Source organism: Paralichthys olivaceus, chromosome 20 (genome assembly GCF_024713975.1).
Source record: "Paralichthys olivaceus isolate ysfri-2021 chromosome 20, ASM2471397v2, whole genome shotgun sequence".
NCBI lineage: Eukaryota > Metazoa > Chordata > Actinopteri > Pleuronectiformes > Paralichthyidae > Paralichthys > Paralichthys olivaceus.
In genome coordinates, this window is record NC_091112.1 from 6073427 (window position 1) to 6097233 (window position 23807).

The 23807-nt window shown below is 40.7% G+C and overlaps 4 protein-coding genes across 5 annotated transcripts; all 4 read right to left on the bottom strand.

The window, feature by feature from the left end:
* Positions 1-363: 363 nt before the first annotated feature.
* Positions 364-4776, bottom strand: LOC109639136 (histone-lysine N-methyltransferase SETDB1-B-like). 2 transcript variants are annotated; one of them, XM_020102430.2, is made up of 9 exons: positions 4674-4776; positions 3688-3862; positions 2995-3101; positions 2365-2877; positions 1688-1828; positions 1384-1585; positions 1223-1296; positions 861-1051; positions 364-770 (listed from the first exon to the last, which is right to left on the bottom strand). In XM_020102430.2, the coding sequence occupies exons 2-9, from the start codon at positions 3855-3857 to the stop codon at positions 648-650; spliced, it is 1521 nt and encodes a 506-aa protein (XP_019957989.2). In that variant the 5' UTR covers positions 3858-3862; positions 4674-4776; the 3' UTR covers positions 364-647. The 2 variants fall into 2 exon arrangements, with proteins under 2 accessions (XP_019957989.2, XP_019957986.2); XM_020102427.2 differs by lacking the exon at positions 4674-4776 and adding an exon at positions 4518-4657.
* A 766-nt stretch (positions 4777-5542) lies between these two features.
* Positions 5543-8610, bottom strand: setdb1a (SET domain bifurcated histone lysine methyltransferase 1a). Its single transcript, XM_020102426.2, has 7 exons — positions 8304-8610; positions 7102-7432; positions 6727-6879; positions 6417-6618; positions 6253-6326; positions 5947-6137; positions 5543-5851 (listed from the first exon to the last, which is right to left on the bottom strand). The coding sequence occupies exons 2-7, from the start codon at positions 7403-7405 to the stop codon at positions 5756-5758; spliced, it is 1020 nt and encodes a 339-aa protein (XP_019957985.1). The 5' UTR covers positions 7406-7432; positions 8304-8610; the 3' UTR covers positions 5543-5755.
* Positions 8611-9209: 599 nt separating this feature from the next.
* Positions 9210-11068, bottom strand: LOC138405906 (cortexin domain-containing 1 protein). The gene is made up of 2 exons (XM_069516399.1): positions 10859-11068; positions 9210-9877 (listed from the first exon to the last, which is right to left on the bottom strand). The coding sequence occupies exon 2, from the start codon at positions 9761-9763 to the stop codon at positions 9581-9583; it is 183 nt and encodes a 60-aa protein (XP_069372500.1). The 5' UTR covers positions 9764-9877; positions 10859-11068; the 3' UTR covers positions 9210-9580.
* Positions 11069-12286: 1218 nt separating this feature from the next.
* Positions 12287-23115, bottom strand: cers2a (ceramide synthase 2a). Its single transcript, XM_020102500.2, has 11 exons — positions 22845-23115; positions 17936-18106; positions 17728-17845; positions 17418-17536; positions 16565-16622; positions 16234-16284; positions 15941-16033; positions 15027-15155; positions 14730-14836; positions 14156-14309; positions 12287-14071 (listed from the first exon to the last, which is right to left on the bottom strand). The coding sequence occupies exons 2-11, from the start codon at positions 18103-18105 to the stop codon at positions 13925-13927; spliced, it is 1146 nt and encodes a 381-aa protein (XP_019958059.2). The 5' UTR covers position 18106; positions 22845-23115; the 3' UTR covers positions 12287-13924.
* Between the last annotated feature and the right edge of the window lie 692 nt (positions 23116-23807).

Consider the following 23807-nt stretch of genomic DNA (forward strand, 5'->3'; position numbering starts at 1 on the left):
ACAAATAAAGTTGTTCTGAATTGAATATTTCTCTAAAATCTTAGACTGGTCATTTATAATAATAATAATAATAATAATAATAATACTCTGTTTATATGGCACAGTTTTAAAAAAAAAAGAATTGAAGGCAAACAATATGGAAAAATGCAATTTGAAAATTACACAAGACTTAACACTAGAAATATAAAAATCTGTATATTGCAGATTTAGTAAAAATAAAACTGTAAGATCAGTGGTAGGATTAAGATGCAGGATCTTTTACAACTCACATGATGCAAATTAACATCAACCCACTATGCTGTCTTGAAATGCCCTTGTCTGTAAAAATGTGATCTTTCAATAACTTTGAAAAGTAACTCAACATTTTGACAGATATTTTTTATTTAGTCATCACAATGTTAAACTATTTACATGAGAAATGTTTTTCTTGGTGAAAATAAGCAGTTTGATAACAGCTGCTGCTTTCTTCATACAAAACAAATGTAAATAATGTTTTTATTTAGGAAGACACAGACACAAAATTACAAATTAAATACAATAATGCTTCACGACTGGCCGCCATTACAGCCAGGAAGAACCATTTAGCACCTGTGAGTCTCAACATGCATGAGACGAGTAGAACACCAGAGATCACTGCATGTGTTGTTTTAGAGGTTGGTTGTGGTAGATTGGTCACTTTTCTTCTTTTCCAACTCCATCTGCTGCCTCATCGTTATCATGTGTTTCAAGCGCATGGAGCCTCGGTAGATCCACTCCTTATGTTGATCCTCCTGAGCATGAGAACACATCAACCCCGTAAGTGACACAATCTAAACAATAACAGATGGGGGGGGGGGAATTAAGAATCCAGCTGAAAATACCTGAAAAACAACCAGGATCAAGCTACAGTCGACCATCACCACCTCACACTTCTTCTGGACGCCGTTATGTTCCGCTTCGATGATATCTCCCTTCGGATGACGGGTCAGCAGTGGGTAAGGCCAGCTATTCAAATAGAACTCCATGAAATTCTTGTGGGCGTCGTCTGGAATATCATCAAGAGGGTTCGACACTGTCAAGAAAACAACACGTGTCACGTAAACCATTAGGTGTGACTGAAAGGACAGATTACTGCTGAATGTACAAGAAGTATAAACTCTACAGTGCATGGGTGACACACCTCCTCCTCGTCACTGAAATAAATCCACAATGACAACTTTAATAGGTAAAGACCTAAACTCACGTGGTCGGCACACTAGGTGAATACCAGATAAGTGAACGTAGACCGGAGTGTGATCGTCAATAAAGACCAGGAACCTGGACAATGGAAGAAAAAAGGAAATTTAACAGTTAAAACTGAATCATCTCTATTTATCACGCACAGACAGAGACAGACACACACACCTCATTCTGTTTTTCCTGCTCGGCAGCTCTGCCAGGACTCCAGGGTAGTAGAAGTTCCGGTCAGCTTTAGACTTGATGACAACACGAGCACCGACAAACAGCTGCCTCACACTTGACACTGGTCCCAAGGCGATGTGGTGAGCAGACACAAGGCTCTTCCCCTTCCCTTCAAAATTAACCTTGTATTTCAACCTCCCATCTTCTGCCAAGACATAAATAAATACATTTTAGAGAACAAACGTGTTGCACTGTGTTAAACGTTGAGCTGCTGAATAGATTAAAAAGATTTTATAAAAATTCTAACCCTTCATTAGTATTTCGGCGATCTTCCCACGTTGCCAGATCATGGGCCTCCTCCTGGCCAGGACTTTCATGTTCACACTGAGCTCTGCTTGAGGAACACTGGGAGGGTCATTAGTGGCGTCATCAGAAGATCGGCAGAGAGCTACAAAAGGAAAAAGTGATGAAACAGACAGGACACTTTGGGGAAGATCCAAATAAAAATGCATATCTAATGAATTATTCTAATTTTCCAAGACAGAGTCATGGATTGATTGATTGACTGACTCCTCCTCACATCTGCTTAGGATTTTTACTTCTTGCTTCTTGTTCTAAAATCAGTCAAATGCTGCTGTAACAAGAAGAGCTGCTAAAACAATTTTCACTGTTTTAATGTTGGTGACAATGTTGAACATTGACAATAAAGGACTCAGATTTTACTGCCACAATTATTCAAAAGTCTCCATCTGTTCATTGCTTTCACTGAACAGTGTGTATTTGTGTTTGACTGTGTGTGAATGATCGAGCGTTGACAATGGTCAAGAGTATTGGTGGCACTGAGGCGCTGGGGGCCACTCAACTCAAATTCTGCTTAAGGCCCCATAAAGGCTAGGGCCGGCTCTGATGACAGGTGCAATATATCTGCAACAAAGCCTGAGGAGTTCACATGTTTTCGTATGTTGTGTTATTTGTGGACTTTACCTTTGGTGTTTGCAGGCGGAGACAATTCTTTCGTTGCATTTTTTCCCTCTTGCTTACGTTTCTTATGCTTATGTTTCTTAGCTCGGGATTTCAATGTGTCAATGATGCTCCCAGGATCACTTTTAATGCAGGTTTTCTCCCTTTTCACGTGTTTTTTCTTGGGCGCATGATACATTTTCCTCCTCTTCTTGGATCCAGAGTTATTACTTTCCAAATCTAAATCACTGGATTCTTTTTCTGGTTCCCAACTGTCATCAGAACTTGCATCGCCCAAGCTTTCATCTCCACTGGTGGACATTGGAGGTGTTGGTGGACGTAGATCACGGATCTGCCATTCAGGCAGTCTGGTCAAGACCACCACTAGTTCCTTCATTCGAAAACGCTTTCTGATTCTAGGCGGATTCTCACTGCCCTCTTTCTTTGGTAACAGAGGATTACAGCCAGTAACAGCTGGAGAAAGACGGGCTTGAGTCCCAGATTGAACAGACTCACACGGAGATGGAGGGACATGTCCTACAAACATAAAGAGCACAGGTTAAACAACGACACTAAAATAAGCCAGTTTGCCAGATTGACAACAACCAAGAGGAGAAGGACGAAGAGTTCATTTAGAAATGACGTGCATCTTACCACTGCCACCACCGCTACTCTTGTCATCATCAGAATCTGTGTCTCTGTACTCCCATCCCAGCAACGAGTACTGTTTCCGCACAATCGTTTCACACGCTGCCACAGACCTGCAGGACATCAGGACATTCACCCAAAGACAATGAATCAGGAAAAGTACATAGAAGTAAATGCTGTAATCTACATACATTCAAACATTTTCATGCATAATTTAATATGTCACGTACACGAATGTCAAGGATTTGCACTTTGCATTTGTTTGTTTGTTTGCCAGCAGGATTCCACTAAAACTATTGAATAGATTTCCACAAAACTCTGGTTTAGGGAGCTGATCCAGGAATTTATTTTACACTTACAGTAACCTGCAGTAAAAGGAACCATAAACATAAAAAGCAGAAAAAATATATACACAATATGAATGAACACAAATATGAGGCACTTAAAATGGTCCAAAGACATAGATAGTGGTTGTATTAGTAGAGTGTGTGTGTGGCTCTTATCTTAGTTGCTTGACCTCTGCTCCAAGTCAGAGGGGAGTGGATTTATGAAAGTCCCTGAGTGTAGACATTACAATTTACCACTAGTCTGCCTTTTAACTAAAACCTGGAGCTGAAGTCAAACTTTCCTCCACAACAGGCTCAATATAAATATTATAAATGCAGGGAATTAGCTTTATAGTGTAGATACAACACTCACTCTTGGAGCTTCAGTAGATTGGCGGCCATTTTCTTTCTCCTCTCCAGCAGTGACTGCAGCTCGTGGTGTTTCTGTCGAACTCCTGGGGGGAGCAGCCCGCTCTTGTTTATGTTCATCCTGATCCACTTTCTTAACTTCTCTTTGCTCATCTTCGTCTCGTCTTCCTCCATACTCACTGCAACACACACATAAAAATAAACAGATACAATTTTAAATCCCTATATACAGTCTATGGTTTAATGGCATATCATACCACCACATAATATGTTCTGTTCCAATGTTCTCTGCCAATAATGTGATATAGTATAAAATAGGCCTTTTGCATTGCATCCCCTGATTTTACCTAATTCTAGATTCATTATTGTAGCAGGTGAACTTTTTTAATTTTTAGTGTTTTATCTTCTGTGGTCTAGTCCTTATGGGTTCATTGCTTTTATTACCCTGTGCAGTTTTTTCTTCTTCTATTGTGTTTGATTTTCTGTTATTTCCTGTTTCTCTGCATGTTTGTGCAGCACCTTGTTACTGTGGTTTTGAAAGGTGCTGCATGAAGAGAAGCTGCTCACATAAATAAAGTAGCAGTGATCAGGGACTTTACAAAGAGAAAGAAGAATCACTGTGGTTTCCAGACAAATTAACTGTCTTTGATATGTTATCAGATGATTTAAAAAATGTTTAATTCATCTGTTTGTTCGAAATCTTTAGTTGATTTTCGAAGTGCACGTACAATGAAATATTAATGAGCACACACACTTAAGCATCATCTGACACACACACACTTAAGCATCATCTGACACACACACACACACACACACACACACACACACACACACTATTTGATGAAACGCGTTGGAGAGCCGCTCCTCCTCTTTCAGGGAAGGAGATCCGGGATGAAACCACCACAATCACCGCTTCATCTTCGGTCATGATGGTTTTCTTCTGTGCAAGTTCTGAGTTTTTCATTTCAAGAGCAATAAAGTGAAACTTACCTTCAAGCAGCTTCTCGTGTTTTCAACTGCAGCGTCTTCTTCGCCTTATCCTGGCGCTGCACCACAACGGGACAGGCTCAGTGCTGCCCCCCAGTGTCTGAACTCATGGCCAACAACGTGTACTTGTATACAGTACACACATATTTATTATGTGTCTGTGTCTCTTTGACAGTGTGTATACAGCAGTGGTGGAGGAAGTACTAAGTAAACAAACAAATAAATAGAAAAAAGTTGAAAGTACCACTTTTGAGTAAAAGCACTTGCCTTTAAATATATATTTAAATTATTAAAAGTAAAAGTATTTTTTCTAGTTTAGCCAATTCCCTGATGCAAAAGTCAACTATACAATTTACTGTGCCTTTAGAGTGTATTATGTTTAATACTGTACAAATATACATAAAGACTATGTCACATTGATAAAGAATTCTATTGAAAACACTTTCGTTATCATGAGTTATAGTAAATGGTCGGTATTTATATAAAACTGTTCTAGTCTTCATGACCACTCATCATTCACTCACACATGTGTGAGCCTTGGCACTGTCTCATTCCAACAGATTGGATCAGTGGACTAATTCCTCTCTCATTATCGATTTCTTTTTTTTTTTAATTAGAAAATGTAACACAATGCTTTGTAAAACTGTAGTGGAATAGAAAGTACAGATATAGTATATAGTTTATAATTTAACATCTCCTCCTACAGTGTAGTTTCCTTCATGTGTTTATTAAAGAGTCATACACACAGTGATAATATGTGGATCTTGTTTTCTTACGGAGAAATATCACATCCATGAGATTATGTCTACTGGATAAGACAAACTGAATTTCAGTTGGATTGAGACCAGAGAGCAGAAAAAAATACACTTGAATAATGTTTAAAAAATTGTATGTTTAATACATCTCTCTGGAAATGGGGACAATAGAGCAAATACAAATAATAATAAAATATGTGTGAATGAAAAAACATCATGGGTCTGTCTCTTTGTGCAAATCCATTTGAATGGGTTCTTTCTTGACTCATGTCCCATCATTCCACCAGATTTCATGGGAATTCATTGAATCTTTGGGCCTTTGTTCATAAGTCACTTCCCTTCATTCTCCTTCGATTCCAATATCCTAGCCATGTGTTGCTGCAGTCTCACAGAGCCACGGTAGATCCACTCCTCGTGTTGACTCTCCTGAGAACGAGACAGAAACACCACATTAGATCAAATCATTTCACACAGACATGACAGGACATTATAAGAGCGCCAGCCATCTTAGTGATACTGACCTCAAAAACCACCTGTATCAAGCTGCAGTCGACCACTTGCACCGCACAACTCTTTTGGGCTCCATTCAGTTCTACATGTATGGTCTGTCCCACTTTGTACTGGGTTAAATGTGGGAAGGGCCAGTCCTTAAGGTACCGTTCCATGAACTGCTTGTGACAGTCGTCAGGAAGGCTCTCTAGAACGTCCTCCACTGTCGCAAAACAAACAGTCACTCTGGATGAATGTCATCCTCAAATACTGTTATGATCCAGAACATATGAACAAAATCTCCATAAGGTTAAAAGCACCATTTCATACACACTTACATGGCCGGCACACCAGGTGAAGAAGAGGTAAACTAACATAGACCGGCGTGTGATTATCCATAAAGACCAAGAACCTGTAAATGTAAAATGTGTATAAATCAAATTAAACCTTTACAAACCTTTACTTCTGAGGTTGTGATGTATTAGTGTAAGGAGACACACACCTTAAGCGGTTCTTTCTACTTGGGAGCTCCGCTAAAATACCCGGCCGGAAGAGGGACTTGTTACTTTGACACTGGATCACCACACGAGCGCCGATATACAGCTGCTCCAGCGTCGGTGTGGGGTCAGAGGCGATGTGGTGTCCAGAAACGAGGCTCTTCCCCTTTTCTTCAAAACTAACTTTGTACTTTAACCGTCCATCTTCTGCAAAGAAACAAATGTGGTTTGAAATTAATTATAAAGATGAAAAGCACAGTTCTCTCAAAATGCACTGCTGTTGTTTTAACAAGTTTGTGATCATTTCCTTTTTACCCTTTGTCACTATTTCCACTATTTTCCCCCGCTGCCACATCATGGGCCTCTTCCTGGCCAGTACCACCATGTCCACTTTGAGCTCTACCTCTGGCAAGTTAGGACGGACCTTCGTGTCAGGGTCAAAACCTACGATGGGCACCATTTCTGTCCCTGTGGAAAAACACAAAGTCTGTACATTCAAACATATGAGCTTCAGTGATTGTTAAACCCTTGAGCAGTTTTAAAGTTCCAGAGTGAAGGATTTAGAAAGATCTATCATCAAAAATTAAAATATAATATTTATAATTTATTTTCCTTAGTGTGGAGTCACCTGACACTAAGAATCATTGTGTGTTTTTCTGTGAGTGGTAGTGGTGATGTATGAGAGCTTACCATTGTTGTTGCTGCTTGTTGATGCTGCGTGTGCTCTCGTTGTGTCACTCTTTATCGGTTTTACCGCTTTCAGTTTATTGGTTGAGACTGAAAAATCTGAATCACTATCATCTCCTGGCTCCCACTGCATATCAGAGTCCGAGCTGCTGAGAGACTCATCTTCACTGTAGAACTGCGTAGGCGTCGGAGGTCGTAGAGCTCTGACCTTATAATCTGGGAGTCTGGTCAACAACACCACTGCTTTTTTTATTCGATTATCAGAGTCGATCTCCCAACGTGTCGCTTTACTCAAAGTCTCATTCATGGTCTCACACAGAGAGTCAGATATTTTCTGCAATGAAAAAAAAAAGCTTTAGTGAAACAAAGAAAAAAACCTAGAGCAGAGAACTCAACAATGTTGATCAGAGATTAAATAGTTTTTCCCCTGATTTCTATATCATGTTGAAACGAATGATGTAGAATTTAACAATATATATTGACTGCGTATAAATATGGCCGATACATCTCCAGTTCCTCCCACAGTCCAGGAGCTGTCAGGTCATCATCACTCTTCATCAACAGTCTGAGTCATGTGTGTGATTCCTGCTGGTCCTGAGTCTGAAGGACGTGTTGAAGGTGTGAACATCTCACCTCTGCTGTTATTCTGTGAGACACTCGGTGTCAAACAAAGTCCCATTGACTGTTTGACCTCTGTAGCAACACAACTCTTCATTTATGATCGTATGTTGTGACACATTTTACCTTTTTACCTTTACCTTTACATTAAAATGACAGTGATTTGGAAATTCACTAACTTAAATAATGGTGGTTTAACAATATGTGTTAACAACAGCAGACATCAATGCAGGAAACTGTTATGATGAAGGATTCAAACACGTCTTACACAGATTTTTGTCTTGCACAGTTTTTTGTCTTACACAGATTTTGTCTTGCACAGTTTTTGTCTTGCACAGTTTTTTGTCTTACACAGATTTTTGTCTTGCACAGTTTTTTGTCTTACACAGATTTTGTCTTGCACAGTTTTTGTCTTGCACAGTTTTTTGTCTTGCACAGTTTTTGTCTTGCACAGGTTTCATCCCACAGACACCAGGTGTCATGAGGTTTGAACGCTGATAGGTCATTGCTAACAAAGGGTAAGAAATCAGTATGGTTAATGTTAGCTGCACTTTCTCACTGATAGCACCGGAACACTCGCAGCTCACCTGTTCTTGTCTCCTGTTTTATATTCCGCTGCAGAACTACAAACAGCTGACGTCACATCGCCGTGAAAACCATCGTGTTGTGATACTGTGATGATAAACACGCGCTTCATTAGCTACGGAGCTAATACAGCATGCTAGCATTGGAACGGCTTGGTTGTCGTGTGGAGAAGGTCGCGGTACGTCTGCTCAGACGGATCATTAATGTGTGAAGCGATATGAAAATAAAAAAAACCTCAGCTTCCTTCAAAACATCGCTGCTTCCGCCATTTTACTTTTCTGTAGCTTTGGTCGTTCAAAGTTCAAAATTCAGTTCTTCTTCGAGCTCCACCGCCACCTGCCGGCGTGGCGTGGTACTGGGAGCCAGTCACACAAGGAATTAGGAAAGATGATTAAATCAAGTTTATTCAAAAGCACATTTAGTTTTATTGTTTTATTCATATTCTCATTGTGTTCATATTTATTATCAGTGTTTGGTGTTTTATTATTTCAAAACTAATAGATGCATGATTAACCTTAATATGAACTAAAACTGAAGTGTTCAGGATACATTTTGTCAGATGTGTAAAATAATATGAGCACTTTTTCAAACTCTCTTTTTTTTTCTTTTACTCAAATTGAACATGTTTGGTGAATTGACGTGCATGAAATTTAATTAAGACATTTTATTATTCTTCATTGATAAAATCCTGTATCTCAATTTTCCCCCAACGTTTTGCAGAAAATCCTCAAACCTTGTCATTAATGGTTGTAGTACTGATCGTGATCTTAATATTGAGGATGTGTCCTGAGTGTCCATATCAATATCTACTCCCCTACAGCAATAAATGCAATATTATATCTTTATCTTTGACTGAGCTCTTTGATACTGTTCATCTTGTTATTGCCATTTCAAACAGAGGCACCAGGTTAACGTCCCTGACGCTTTAGACCAGGTTTTATTCAGCAATCCAGCCACAACCGACAGAAAATGCATGTTTGGGTCTTTTCAATCAATATTTATTCTCATGTAACTTGACAGTTGCAGACTTATTCAGATGGAGAATGTTGTGCTGAAAAAATATACTTCCTACATTACAGACCTGGTTATTTTCTTTACAAAGATTTATATAGTAAGAGATATAAAAGGGAAATTGGCTTCCTTTTGGTTCTAAAGTGTCCTGAATCCTGTGAGCGATAAAAACATCATATCCACTGAGAACTGCATGGTCAGAAAACACACAGCAAAAAGAGTGCATGAGCAAATCTGCTTCTGCAGAGTCATTTTACTCTGCTCTCCCTCAGGTGATCTGCTCCTCCTGGTAGGTGGAGGTGGAGATGGAGCCATAAGGGTCCACCACCGTTTGGGCACATCGCACCACCGTCACCAGCAGGAAGAAGCACAGGAGGGCGAGGAAGAAGAGAGCGAAGCCCAGGTCCACGTCCACCTCAAACTGTGTCGCAGGGCGAGGAGCCTGGTCCATGTGGACTGTGGTGACTGAGGATGCTCCCGTCAGCCTCTGCTTTGTTAATCCAACTCCACCGGATCAGGGACAGTACACGAGTGTGCACGTGGGCTCTTGAGATGATCGTGATGACTTAATGGCAGAAATATGAATCAGAGAGACACACAGGGATGAAGAAAGTTAAACCAGTGCTGTTAAAAGCAGAGACACTAACCACACAACTCAATCTGAGTTAAAGTTCTGCTGCACACATTTGCTTTTTCCTAATTTTTGCTTTTTGTGAATTATTATATACTTTGGACATCAGACAGTTTGATTACAATAAAACAGAAAATTGAAAAGCTATACACAGTTTAGTTTTTTCACATTTTATGTCATTTCTTTCTATTTTATTTTATCTTTACTTTTCTCTTGCACTTCTCTCTTTGTTTTTATCATACAGCAATTTGGTCAACTGTGCTTTATAGATAAACTTGTCTTGACATCTGAAATGTGACAAGGAACCGAAACTAAAGTTTGTGGGCACAGGTTCAGTCTAATGGTCTCATCATGCGTTTGTTTTTAAGTAATTATTTGTAATATAAGTAACTTGAATAAAAAAATGGCATAAACAGCAAAGGGGATAAATACACGCATTGTCATTTCTCATTATGAATTCTCATCTGTTGTTAAATTTCAGATTGTTGATTGTTACCTGACATTTGACAGATTCGGTGATTTTCTTAGTCACTTAATTCCAGTTAAATTCCTAATAATCATGGCTGTATGATACATCACAAAACTAAAACTGCAATATCCTGGAAAGCCTGGATCTCGATTTACAATGTCCAAAAAACATTTGGATTAAACGCACGTGGGATGAATAAAAGACAAACAAGAGAGATTCTCTGCAGTTTTGCTAGAAGATTTAAAAAAACAATCTATCGCTAAAACAACTGTATGTGAATAATAATCTCAAATAATCTTTTCATCTTTACTGGTCAAGTCAACGCTGTGAAAACATATTGTTCCTTCTGTGAATAACTACAATCCCTCTCAGGTCTTTCACCAAAACAGAAACTCAAACTCTAATCTGATTTTAAAACAAGATAAAGATATTATTTGAAACCTCACCATCCTTCCTGTGCTGAGTCTCTTCATCAAAACTCTCCTGTTGTTTCCCTCTGAGGGTCCTTATTGCTACGGTTACATAAGACACTCATCAGTTACCAAAGTCTTAACTGTTCCCCAGTAATCATCATCACAGGAAAAATGAGCAGCCCGTGAGTTAGCTCCTGCACGCACACACACCCTTGCATAAACACAGCACACACACACACTTGCACCTTGCATCCTCCCCCTGGCACGTAAAGCCTTTATTAATACTTAAGCAGGAATTGAATAACGGTCTACAAAGTTCACAAGCGAATCAAACACCCCACGCCTTTTGTTCTCCTGTCAAGATGACCCATCATCCCTGTCACCAATTAGACTTCTCACCACCACAACTCAGGCACCCGAGGCGACACTGAGTCTTATTCATTACAAGATGATGAAAAGGTAACAACAACAAAAACAAGAAAGAGGAGGAGGAGAAGTTTATTAGAGAGGAAGGGCAAAGATTTAAAGAGGGAGGGGTAAGACGGGACTCAGGAGGGGGGCGTGGAGAGGAAAGCCCAGACGTCGGAGCTGGAGAAACAGGAGATGCATTAGCAATTAAATTGTAGAGCCAGATGCGAGAGCAGAGTGGAAATTGACCCCGCCACTTTAAAATGGAGATTGTTACAGTGGGGCTGCCAATGACAAGAACAGTGTGGAGGCGGAAGAGCAGGGCACAGGGGTAAAGTGATCCCACTCCATACATGCAATCAACCCAGGAGGCCTTTTAGGCTGCAGCCAACTGAGTGGCACAGAAACAGGGACTGGTTTCTTTTCAAGGATGGAAGAGAAAGTTCTCCAAGTTCCATGAAAACAACATCTCCACCACCTGAAGACTCTGAGATAATTTTTCCACAATCACTTGAGACATTTTTGGCAACATCATCCCAGAGGTGTGCCAGCCAGGTGCTGCTCAGCGTGTCACCACTACACTTTGCCATCTGATAGTGTTATAGCTCCACGGTGCAATCTGCAAAAGTGGAAGCAGTGACTGACGGGCGGTGCTCAGGATAAAACGGAACTTACTCGATTTACACAGCGACAGACAAGTGTTTTTACGAAGGTACCAACATTTCTCAGCCTCTGAATCATGGATGTTTAATTATGCTGCTCTCTCCAAAATAAATGACTTTACACAAAACTATATTTTTTCTTGAAATTAATGACACAATCAAAATAAGGGACATTCACAATTTAAATTTAATTGGGTAGAATTAAAAAAAGCTATTACCAGGTTTTTTTTTTCCAGTGAGTTTTCTTTCTACTCATTCACTTGCTATTATTTTGTTTAATTTTCCTCACCGTACACATGATTTCATCGTTAAACACCTGAAACCAGATCTGTCAAAGTCAAACTGTCGTTCAAGATTAAAATCCAAAGAACGAGACAAGTATGCACAGAAGTTAACCACAGGTATCTTTATCATTGATAATTATAATTTTACATGTGAGCAAAACACAATGCAGGATAAAAACATGCTCTGTAGTAGCAAGGCACTTTAAAAGGTAGCTACAGGTGATAGGTTGTTTCCGAGTTGCACAGAGATGTTAGAGGCCCGGAGCGTGACAGTGCAGTGTTGAACATGTCGGGCACAGAGAGAAGGCAGAAATAATGACAAAATCTACAGAAATTGTGTTTTTTATTTTTGTCTTTACAGCTGTCACTTGAAATGATGAAGGCACTTGAAATGACGAGGTCATACAAAATAATGTAAACCATACTTTGGTGTTTTCATTTTTAGATTTCATTTAACTGTTCTAGATCCAAAACACTGAAAAAAAAGGAGGAACTTGGGTAATAATGACAATAAATATTAAACTAAATTGAAATCATATTCGAAAACTCTCAAAACTAAAAAATGAGTTAAGTTTGAGTTTGAATCAAACACATGTACTAAGCTTGTTTACTAGATAAGTAGTCAAAGCTGATCCATAGAATAAACCATAAAGTGCATCTTTGGATGGGTGGGAGAAACAACACTGAATGGAAATGCTATTGACTCTTCCAGCCCATAAAGAATTCATGATTACTGATTGGTTTGGGTTACACTTAAACAAATTGCTTCAAAATCTTAGTGGACGGAAAAAACATAAAATACAAAGCAAAGTAAAAATAAAAATCAAACAACAAGACATGAAGCATAAACACAAACAAACAATTAAAAAGGATCTCTGTGTGTTCTGCTGCCAATGAGGCGAAACACATTAAGACAAACTCTAGGCACTCTTCAACACACCTGGCAGATGTGGCACCTTCTCGTACGGTTAAAAAAATATTATTTATACCAATTATTTTTTGCTTTAAACATCACCAGAACACATATATATATATATTTATATATATATATATGTATATATATATATGTATATATTTTTTTTAGCAACACTGACTCAAAATCATTGTCAAGAACCGAAGTGACGAAGCGGCATGTGCAAAAACCAATATGCACAAATTAAGCATGAATGGACATTTCAGTAAAAAGACTCACATCAGCTTATGGTCCAAAGACAAGGCCTCATTCTCCTCCGTGCTCCTCACAATGTCACTGACTTCAGTGTGGTTTAGAGAGCAAAAATAAATCAGTCCTCGTTCAGAGCAGTAATACTTGGAAGAGTGTTAACTGATCGCAGGAGGGGAACGCCCGTCCTAACCACTGCGTCTTCCAGGAACAAAACATAAAGCTAGAAGCAGGCAACTTGGTCAACAGCAGAAAATCTTGGAAAAAAGCAAATTACACTTAAGTGGAAGGAAAAGAGGAGAAGGCACGTGGAACGAGAAAACCACTCTGCTGCTGCTGTACAAGAAAACATCACTGTGGTTCTCCAGACATCGTCCTCTCTCTGTTAACTTTAGTCTGATCCACAGAGGGGAAATTATCAGAAAGGAGGGGGGTAGCTATATGAGTGTGAGTGTGTGTTTGTGTGTGTGGGGGGGTGCTGCCTGCTGCCCCATTCAACATGCCCATTCTTTGGCTTTCAGGTGAGGGCCACACATGAGGGCCCTTCGTCACACGGCATCATCTCCACCCACTCGCTGTCTGATCAGTACCTCTTCCTGAGGTTGTTGTTGAGTGGCGTATGGCCGTTCTGAATGTGGCCGTTTTTAGACTTTCCCTTCCACTCGCCGCCTTCATCTTCATCTTCTGACTCCGTCTCCTCCTTGTCGCTCCGCTCATCCTCAACAATGTCCTGTCGGGAAAAACAATAAGACACTTAGACTTTGGACAGCAACTGGTTTGAGCTGACAAAAAGTTCGAAAGTGGTGGTTCTTACATTTCCTGGCAGAAATTTGACGACCATCCGCAAGATGAGCACAGCCCAGAAGATATGAAGGACCTGCAGCACCAGCAGTAACCCGTTGAAGAAGTAGAAGCCGAGGAAGGGGGGGTAGAGTGTCAGGGGGTACACCCACGTTGTATGTATGATCCTGGACAATAGAACACAGAGAACAGAGGATCCAGTGAGAGCCACCTTCAATCACATTCCACAGCCCATTGAGAGGCGTCAGGAGGGGAGACAATGTGTCTGTTGTTTTTCCAGTAGAACACATTAATAAAATTACTGCAAAGAAAAACTAGAATCAGTGCATGTTGAAATGAAAAGCATGTTTACACTCAAAAGGACACGACTGTGTGCAAAATTCAATGTATTAACACTAATTCTGATACACCTCCTAGTATTTCACTGCTGCCTCCCACCTAATTTGTGTTTTCTCAATGGATGAGTGTCTCTTCTTCACTTGTGTGCAAAGAAAGCCAAGAAATTATCAGTGCTGCACTTATTTACTGTTTTTATCAGTGAGTCATTACTGTCACAGTAAATCTGATGTAGGAAATAATTGTTTTACCAGAAGGGGAGGATGACGAGTCGGGTGATGATGAAAACTGCAGCAAACAAAGTGAAGAAGAAGTTGCAGGTTTTCCTCCAACCTGCGTAGTTGAACATTTTGGCTGACTGGAAAGAGAGGAGAGTGTGAACCTTTCGTGTATTCACCTCTAGAGGGCAGACAGTATGAACCATATGAGGAGCACAATTCTCTTATCTTACTACTGTTATCATGAAACCAATATGAAAAATACGAGGTAAATGAAACAATTATAATTTGATGATTATATTTTTCTGCCATGTTGGCGTCTTGCCGTACCTCCATTAGATAATCAGAGGCATCATGAACCAACATGATCAAAGTCCCAGCTCGGATGTAGTTGACCAGCCAGGAGAAGCTGATAAGGAGGATGGTGGCTACGTGGTGAACTATCTGCTCTTTGAAATCCTGCAGAGAGTAAATTAGAGAGATGGTGTAAAAACAAAACGCAACATTGTGTTGTCACTTATTGATCAGGTTATAAAGATTGGTCACTAATCAACAGTGTGTGTTGGACTGATGCAGTTTAACAAATGATTAACTTTCCAAACATAGCAGATAAAAATACGTTAAATCCACATGCAGAGTCAAAAAATGGAACTTCAAAAGTATTTAAAAAAAGCAAATCCTTAAATATGAGACAGATTTAAACATTGTGGCTCTACGGTAAAGTCCTGCTGTTTTGGTTTTAAAAGATTAGTTTGTTGCATTTGTGAACTCGGTTATAAAATGAGCACTGGAATCGAGGCCTTGTGATTTGCTGACAGGCTTGAACGTCTGCCACCTTTTACAACAGCAACCAGAGCTGTGGATAAAATAGTCAGTCGGTCTCTCCACAGTTTTACTTCCCACAGAGCTCCAGTCACACATTAACTCCACATCCCTGACCTGAGAGACACAGTTCAGCTTGTTGCTCGCTCGGTGTGAAGTTAAAATGGACGCACTGAGCAGACATGAACATTAACGGCTCTCTGAATTTTGAAAGCTCCACTCAATCCAATGCATAAAGTCAGGAGTTATTAGTCGGGAAATCAATATTCAAACCTCAAAATACACTACCAACACAACAGATCATTGATTCTGACCATTTCATGCACTTAGTCAGTGAGTGATCGCTCTTGATGGAGGGCTGCTGAGGGGTTTTACAGTACAGAGGGCTAACAAAGTTTAGGAAGCATTGCTGCATCACTTACCTTACGTTTGACATCTGATGCTACGCTAAAAAGCAGCGAGACGTAGAAGCCTAGTTCGAACATGTAATACCAGTACTGAGAAGGCAACAGTGGCTGGAACAAAGGAAAAGTAAGATCTGTTGTAAGAGCATGACACCAATAATTGTATCCATTGGTCAGTTCAGTAAATTGATAAACAAATAGAAGCCAGCGTAATCCACAGTTTGTGAATTATACATAAAAATAATAAAAATGAAAGTATTCAAATATGAAATTAGCTGAAGAGTCGTTTCAGGTCGTAGCACTTGGCTCACCATTTTTGGGAAGTCTTCCCACATCTGCTTCAAATCAGAGAACCATGGTTTCTGAAGGGGAGGTAGATATTTAATATTTATGACGATGTCCAACACAAAACCACAAGCACTTTCATTTGCAAGCACAAAGAATACAGAGGAAAACCATGTTTGTGTGAAACAACAATGGGAACTTTTATTATTTATGTGATTATTTTTGAGTCAGGTTGAGAGTGGGGTAAGTCGTTCAATAAAAATGTTTCTAAATTTGACCAGTGGGTTTCACATTGCTAAATTACACATACACTGATTTTATTTAGCGGTGAATGCCAGATTATGACAGGGTACTCACATCAATAAGGACTGCCAGGCCAGCAAAGAAAGCAAGAAGGTAAAAGGTAAATCTCCAACTGTAAGAGAATGCACAGTGATCTCAGAAATGCCATAGTACAGTAGAACCTCAGACAAGGTTTTAAGTAAAGGTTTTAGAATTAAAAGTGAACGAAACAAAAATCAGTGTTAGAATTAAAAGTGAACGAAACAAAAATCAGTGCCCCCCAAAATTACTCATGAAATGATGAAAAGACATTTATTAATCATCCTTATCAAACTTCTTGTATTATATTTTAAATATCTTATAAATACCACAGGAATTTAAACCCTGAATCACAGTGGTCAAAATAAATCCTTTCTGAAATCTGTTGCGACACGGCCGAGTTCCATTCGATGTGTTATGCAGTATTTCTCCACTTGAACGTCTCCTCCCGTCACTGCAGGGTGTTTCGCAACAGCGTTTGGGAAATACCTTACTTGCTCCCTGTTTCTGGGTGTTGTCTGGGTTAAATGGTTGGTTAATCCATTAGCAGGCCATGGGCAACACAGAACATTTAAATTATTTGTTATGTTTTGTAAGAGCAGTTAGTGCCGTGGCTTCACAACAGCACACTCAATGCACATGCATGTTTCTGGTCCTGTTCCTTGGTAATTCTCTTGAACTAACTCGTCCCCTCCTCCTGCAGAGACTAAATCAGTAATAAACCTTTTGCACCCTTACAAAATATATAGTAAACAGTTTTTGTAAAAGCACACTGAGACCTCTTCAAAATCCTGTTAAATACACAACACTGTTACGTCTGGCTGCATTACTACACTAACTTGATACAACAGCGTGAAATTTCAACATTGTGCCAATGATGCTTATCTACCTTGCTTCCCGAAACTTTTTGTGCTTGTTGGGACGGTCCTGGTTTCTCCTCCGCCTGAACCACCTCTGAACCTGCCGCACCGAACAGCCCGACGTTTTACTTAAACTCTCTAAGGAACTCTGGCAACAAAAGCAGGACAAGGAGAGAAAAGACGAGACAGTGCTGTCATGAAGTTAAGGTCGTCTGGGAATATTTCCATCATCCTGTCATTCTTGTCCATTTACACCTAAAACAACATCTCTGACCTCTGTCATGAGGACACACAGAGTCTGAAGCAATGTTGGTTTCCTGAAGTACGCAAGATTACTACCTGTGTGGGATGCTTTGATGTGCTGCAGAAATAGGATTCCAGGGTGGGATTTGAAGGAGCACAAACACGCTGTCTGTTGCTCACTCCCAGCAGAGAGGCCAAAGGTGTCGCTACTGTCCTGGAAAGAGGAAAACACACAGGATGAAGAAAATGCTGCTTACGAATCATGTCAGGAAGAAACACTCAAATCACACAAATGTTGACTCACCTCTCGAATATCTGTCTGATGACCAGGAAGCAGAGAGCGATGGGGATAGTAGCCCAGAGGTCCTGAATTTTAGGGAAGACTTTGCCATCACGGTCCGTCAGGTCAGCCCAGCCGTGGCCTTCAGGAAACCAAATCCAGTCGGCCCATATCTGCTCGCTCAGCCGAGACATCCTAAAAAAAATGATAGAGAGATTTTTTTTGGGCGGAAATTAAGACAGGTATTAAAAAAGACGGTTTTGTCTCCTCTGCGATCTTCGGTCATTTTCCATTAGATAGATATAGAAAGTCACTCTGTCGTGACAATATCCTGAGAGGAAGGAGAGGAAACAGAGAGGAGCTGAGAGGAGTGAGTATTGATTGGAGGTGATTAATCTCACTGGACATTAGGCAGCACGCACAGAATCTGAGCACTTCCTGCTCCAGATGTGGGGGGGCGGATTTTGTTAAGCTGCACACACATGGCAGTTCGTCTCTGGCACTACACAACTGAAAAACATTAACTGCTGTCACACACTTATTGACACTAGGCTTAAAAATGTGTCACTAAAGAAAAACTAAAACTAAAGAGCCTCATGTTGACATTAACAAATCTATACAGAAAACAGTGTTTGTACAATGACACCTCGCAATAATGAAGAGTTTGCATACAGTGGTAATTCCTTATTCATCTGTTCCTCAATGTGTTTGAACTATGCAAGTCAAATTGCACAATGAACCCATCCATGTGCTGACAATCTCTTGAGCAAGATGACTCTAAAAAAAGGAGGGCAAACAGGCAATAGTTATATAGAGGTCCTGCTGCGAGTCAGTCTCAGCTGACAATCATAATGTTTCACGCCTTTTTATAACATCAAATAAATTACTGATTACTGGGGGGAAAAAAGCACTTGATCATACATGAGAGTGATACAATTTTTAGTTTTGTCTGTGTCCCATCCATTAACATTGAGGATACAGGGCCTTCACTGCAGCCAGCCAGCAGGGGACAATCCAGACACTTTTGAACCATCACATTTGTTGAAGCTATCATTTCGTCCATCTTTATATGCGGTCTGTGGTCAATGCTCATTGGATGAACTGCCATGATATTCAGCACAGACACCCATGTTTTTTTAATGGTCCTCATGTGGAGTCCAGAACAACAACATTTCTGTCTTGTTTTATGGTTTTTAATTTTGGGGGCTCAAATTGGACACAGAGAGCTGAAAATGAGCAGCGTCACATACCTCGACACAGTCCCACTGCTCTGTTATTAGAGTCCAGGGAGCAGCAGTTAAACTAACTGGGATGACGTCAGCGTTGCAGTAATAATTAGAGGCGACTCCTCACCGGGACACTTATTTACCTGTGAGCAGCAACTTTTCAGGCTGACCATCACTTTATGCAGCTGAACCTTTGTTCCTGCAGTCAAAGCTTTGAGTCAATGAGCAGAGGAAAATTCAGCTTGTCACACACACCACCTGACAGATCTTGTTACAAGGAGGATGTGTGTGTGGACTTTAACACATTAGAAGCTTTCTATAAATGAACTGCACCTCATGCAGGCAGCCTTTTTAGCAGTAGTTTTACTTCTACATGAGGCAGTGAACAACAGTAGTGCAATATCAACCATTCTGTCTGTTAATCAATGTGTGGATTTCAATGTAACTGCTGCCTCCTGTCAGAAATCTATTTTCACTCCATAAAACTGACTGAAATTAACATGTGTACTTTCTCTCTGATCTGCAGTCAGATCTGAAGAAGAAGAAGACATACTTTATTGATCCCCCAAGGGGTAAATTCTTTTTACACTCATTTTTATTTATACATGCAGTTTTTAACCCACAATCCCACACACACAAAGCTAGTGCTAAGCAGCATAATGCTGAGCAGACCGCAGATCATGTTAAGTCTTTTAAATGCTTCAAACAGAGAGAAAGGGCTCTCTGTGGATTGTGTGTAAAGTGGTTAAAAGGTCGGAGGATTGTATTCAGTCCTGGAGTGAATTATGGGATTTAGGGGAACGTGCAGAGCGTCTTTCTGTCTAGTGTGGACACTCTCATCCTTCTTCTTATCAAAGTACACATGTAACTCTGTGTCTGATCTATCAGTGTTTCACTGTTCAGGACAGCAGCTGAGGCTAAATTCCAAAACATGCAACATTGTAGGTGAAGAGTGCACAAGTTACATTCAGTAAAAATCCCTGTGTTCCCCTGTGTTTGTGTAAGACTGAAAGACGACAGCAGCAACAGCCTTTGTGCAGCAGGGAGAATTAAATAGTATATGTCTGCTCCTTTATGTGTTTGATTTCCTTTAGGGTGAACTGACTGGAGACGATCAATAGCTGGCAGGAGCATAGATGTGGCACCACCGGTTTTTGGCAGGTGCAACTGCTGCAAGCTAAAGTAAACTTTATTTTGTTAGCCAGTCTTTATTGACACACCAACCAATATGAAGTATACATAAAAGTAAGAGTAATCCTAAACACATTTTGGATTGAAAAAGGTCCAAACTCTGGACTCCAATTATGCTATTTGACTTGAAAACAAACCGGCCTCCTCAAACTGTATTATTTTGTGTATCTATCACTGAGGTGCTGTGTTTATTAATTGCTTAATTATATTTTCCTCCATCTGTTATCACACTGGTTGACATCTACTCTGTTGCTACTACATTTAATCTAGCCCCAGTATTCACCTCTCACCTACAATTTCTTTGGAAAGTCCATGGTGCAACATGCCACTTTGCAACCTACGGTTTGGAGTCCAGGAACGGGAGTGGCAAAGTGGCTTTTGGACAGTAACTACCCTCACTTTTAAGTTTAATGCATATTTCCTTTCACAAAATTCAGCAACATTAAGAGATGTACTAAAAAAAACGCTAATGGTTGTAATTGTGTGATCTTTACCATTCAAAGAATAATAATACTGTGCATTGGTCAATATATTGGTATCAGAACAAATGTCACTGCATATTTCTTATGTTTTCCCCTTTTAACCGATGTATGGTATACACAAGCAGTATTGTATTGCACTTCCATTAAGCAAAAAGATAATTTATAAATGCCTGAATAAAAATCAGGGATCAAAATGCTGTATATGGACAAGTACGGATCAAACCACAGATCCCACACTTAACACATTACAGCTCAAAGAGCGTCTTTCATTATTCCTCTGCTGTCAACCGAATGATGGGCTTTCTGTTGATAATGTCCTTGTACACAAACACAAACTGTGAATGGGACAAACTGAAAGTCTCATACTAGTTATGATAACCCATCAGACTTAGAAAACAGTCTCCAAGGCCACGAGAGACTTTGTGTTTACAAGCTCCCAATGACAAGTTTATTAAGTTTTGCATGTAAAATCAGCTGAATGTCCCTTGCCATAGTTTTCTATGTGTGTTTTCTTTATGATAACCTTGAATGGAGGGTGACTGCAGAGATAGTTTAAGGGATAGTTCACGCAAAAATGATAATTCACTCATTATCTACTCACCACTATGCCGATCAGGGGGAGGGTGAAGTGTTTGATTCCACAAAATACTTTTTAGGTTTTAGGGTTCAACAGTGTTGCAGACAAATCCAATACAATTGAAGTTACTGGGTGATCAATTCTTCAAATGTAAAAAAAACAACAAAAGAAAAACATAAAACGGCTCAACACTGCTCCTGTGGCATCATCCAAGTGTCTTCAATTTACACCAAGTTTTACACTAAATATCACTGTGATCCACACGGGACAAGCTCTGGAGGAGGATAAGAGTGTACATGAGGCCGTTTCCAATTTAATTTTGTCTTTCAGACACTTGGATGAAACCACAGGAGCAGCACGGAGGCATTCATGCCTTTTTTCTGTTGTTTAGAAACAGTGGTCACTTGTTACTTCAGACGTATTGGATAATAAGTGAATTTTAAAAGGTGAACTATCCCTTTAAAAAAAGCCACAGGAGTCTTTAAACATTTGTTTTCACCAGCTGCCCATGACAAGTTAAAAAGGTTTTGCATGTACAGATCGAGCAGCAGGTCCCTTGATATAGTTTTACTGTGTGTTTTCTTTATGATAACCTTGAATGAAGGGAGTCTGTGTTGTCCTGAACAGATAGTTCAGTCCTTCGGGGGAGAATGAGTGATATGTAAGTTGATCTGACCTGGGAACAGGACACAGAGACAAGCCCTGGTATCGAACATGCAACCCCGCGTCAGAGCCTCTGTCTCTCCTGAAGCTCGTGAGCTCGACTCCGGAGCTGCTGAACTCTTTCACTTCTCGTATCTGTCACTGCGGTCTACGCCGTTTGCGTAAACTCGTGCAGGGAGTGGCTGAGAGTGCGCAAGCGGGGAGTCTCCCGGACATAGCGGTCTGAGCCTGAGATGGAGCTTCGAGCGAAAGTTAACAACTCAAAACTAACTCAACACTTCACGTGTGTTCCCCCGCACACACACGGGCCGAGCACCGACACCTTGAACCCCCCCCCCGTGTGGAGAGAGCCGAGGGGGCGAACTCGGCGTAGCGACATCACCAGTCGAAAACTTTTTCGAGCGTAACACAAATTGCACCATAAACGGTTAAAAAAATGGCGACTGACGCTCCGGCGCGTCTGTTTCCCCCCCGAAGAGGAACTGTCGGGTTGTATTAGTTATTTATTCGAATGGCATCGCGACCTTCTCTTATCGCGGCCGTTCCTAAACAAACATCCCCGACATGAGGCCTGTTTGCTGGCTAACGTCTCCTTAATAACGGCTGGGGAGTGGAGGGGAGGAGGAGGGGGGGTTTGGTGGCTTTCCCCCCTCCGGGTATAACTTCACCGAAAGCCCCTTTATGGAGCCTGACTCCCCCGGTGGAGTCTAAAAATAGTAGCCGGCGGTGGTGTGCGTGTGACATGAGGCTTCCACGGAGTTGAAGCGGGGAAGTAACGGTGCTCGTAGACTCACCTCAGCTCCGTGAACCCAGGTAACGTGATGATGTCCGGCCGCTCTTCCTGGTGTGGGTTTTAAGTAGTTTTCGCCATTTTCTCTCAAACTCAAGTTGGACTCATTCAAACAGCCGTGTCGCAGTTTCTCCGTTGGGTTGTTTTTTTTTTAGAAGAACATGGGTCTGGTGTCCGGCGGAGCTCTTCCCCTGGCTGTCGGTGCCTCCCTCGCGGTGGAGCCTGGTTGGATGAAGCGGCCACGAACCGTGGATGTTATGGTTGTATGTAAGAGAGTGTGAGTGGGCGGGTGAAGAGTGTTTTAAAGTGACGCACACTTCCACTCTGTATGAGGGGAGGTTAGTGCCACACAGGGAGGGACGACGAGGCAGGATAGTGTCCTGAGATCACCCACTCAGCGGCGGCTTGTTAAATGAACGTGAATGTCGAGGAGTGTGGAGGCATTTTGTGTTTTTTCAGTTGTTTTATAACATCTGAAGTCTTGGTCACCATTGACTTCAATTGTATTGGATTCGGCTGCTGCAAAGTTTCCTTCTGAGGCTTCCCCCCGTTTGCTGTTTCAAAGTGTCAGCATGGAGGTACTGTGGACAATGACGTGGGGGCGAGACCTCAAACATTTTTGTATAAGGTTTATAATAACAAACAGCTCGATGAAGGCTACAGGAGTGGCATATTGTGCGTTGTGTTATTGTTGAGTCCGGCTTCAGTTTGTGTGTCCTGCCTCTTGCAAGGCACCACTCCACACCAGACCATTCAAGACATTATTTAGTTGATTTGAATGCGTCTGACCAGTAGAACCTCTAACCCATCTAAATCCCAGTGCCAATATCTGGTGGCTGGCTGTAGTAGCAGTCAAAAAAACCCACTTCCTGCATGTTAGTTGATGGGACATGGACCAAACAAAAAGGTCAAAAGTACACATTAAATATATTTTTCTCAGGGTGGTTTCTTTCATTTGAGGTAGTTT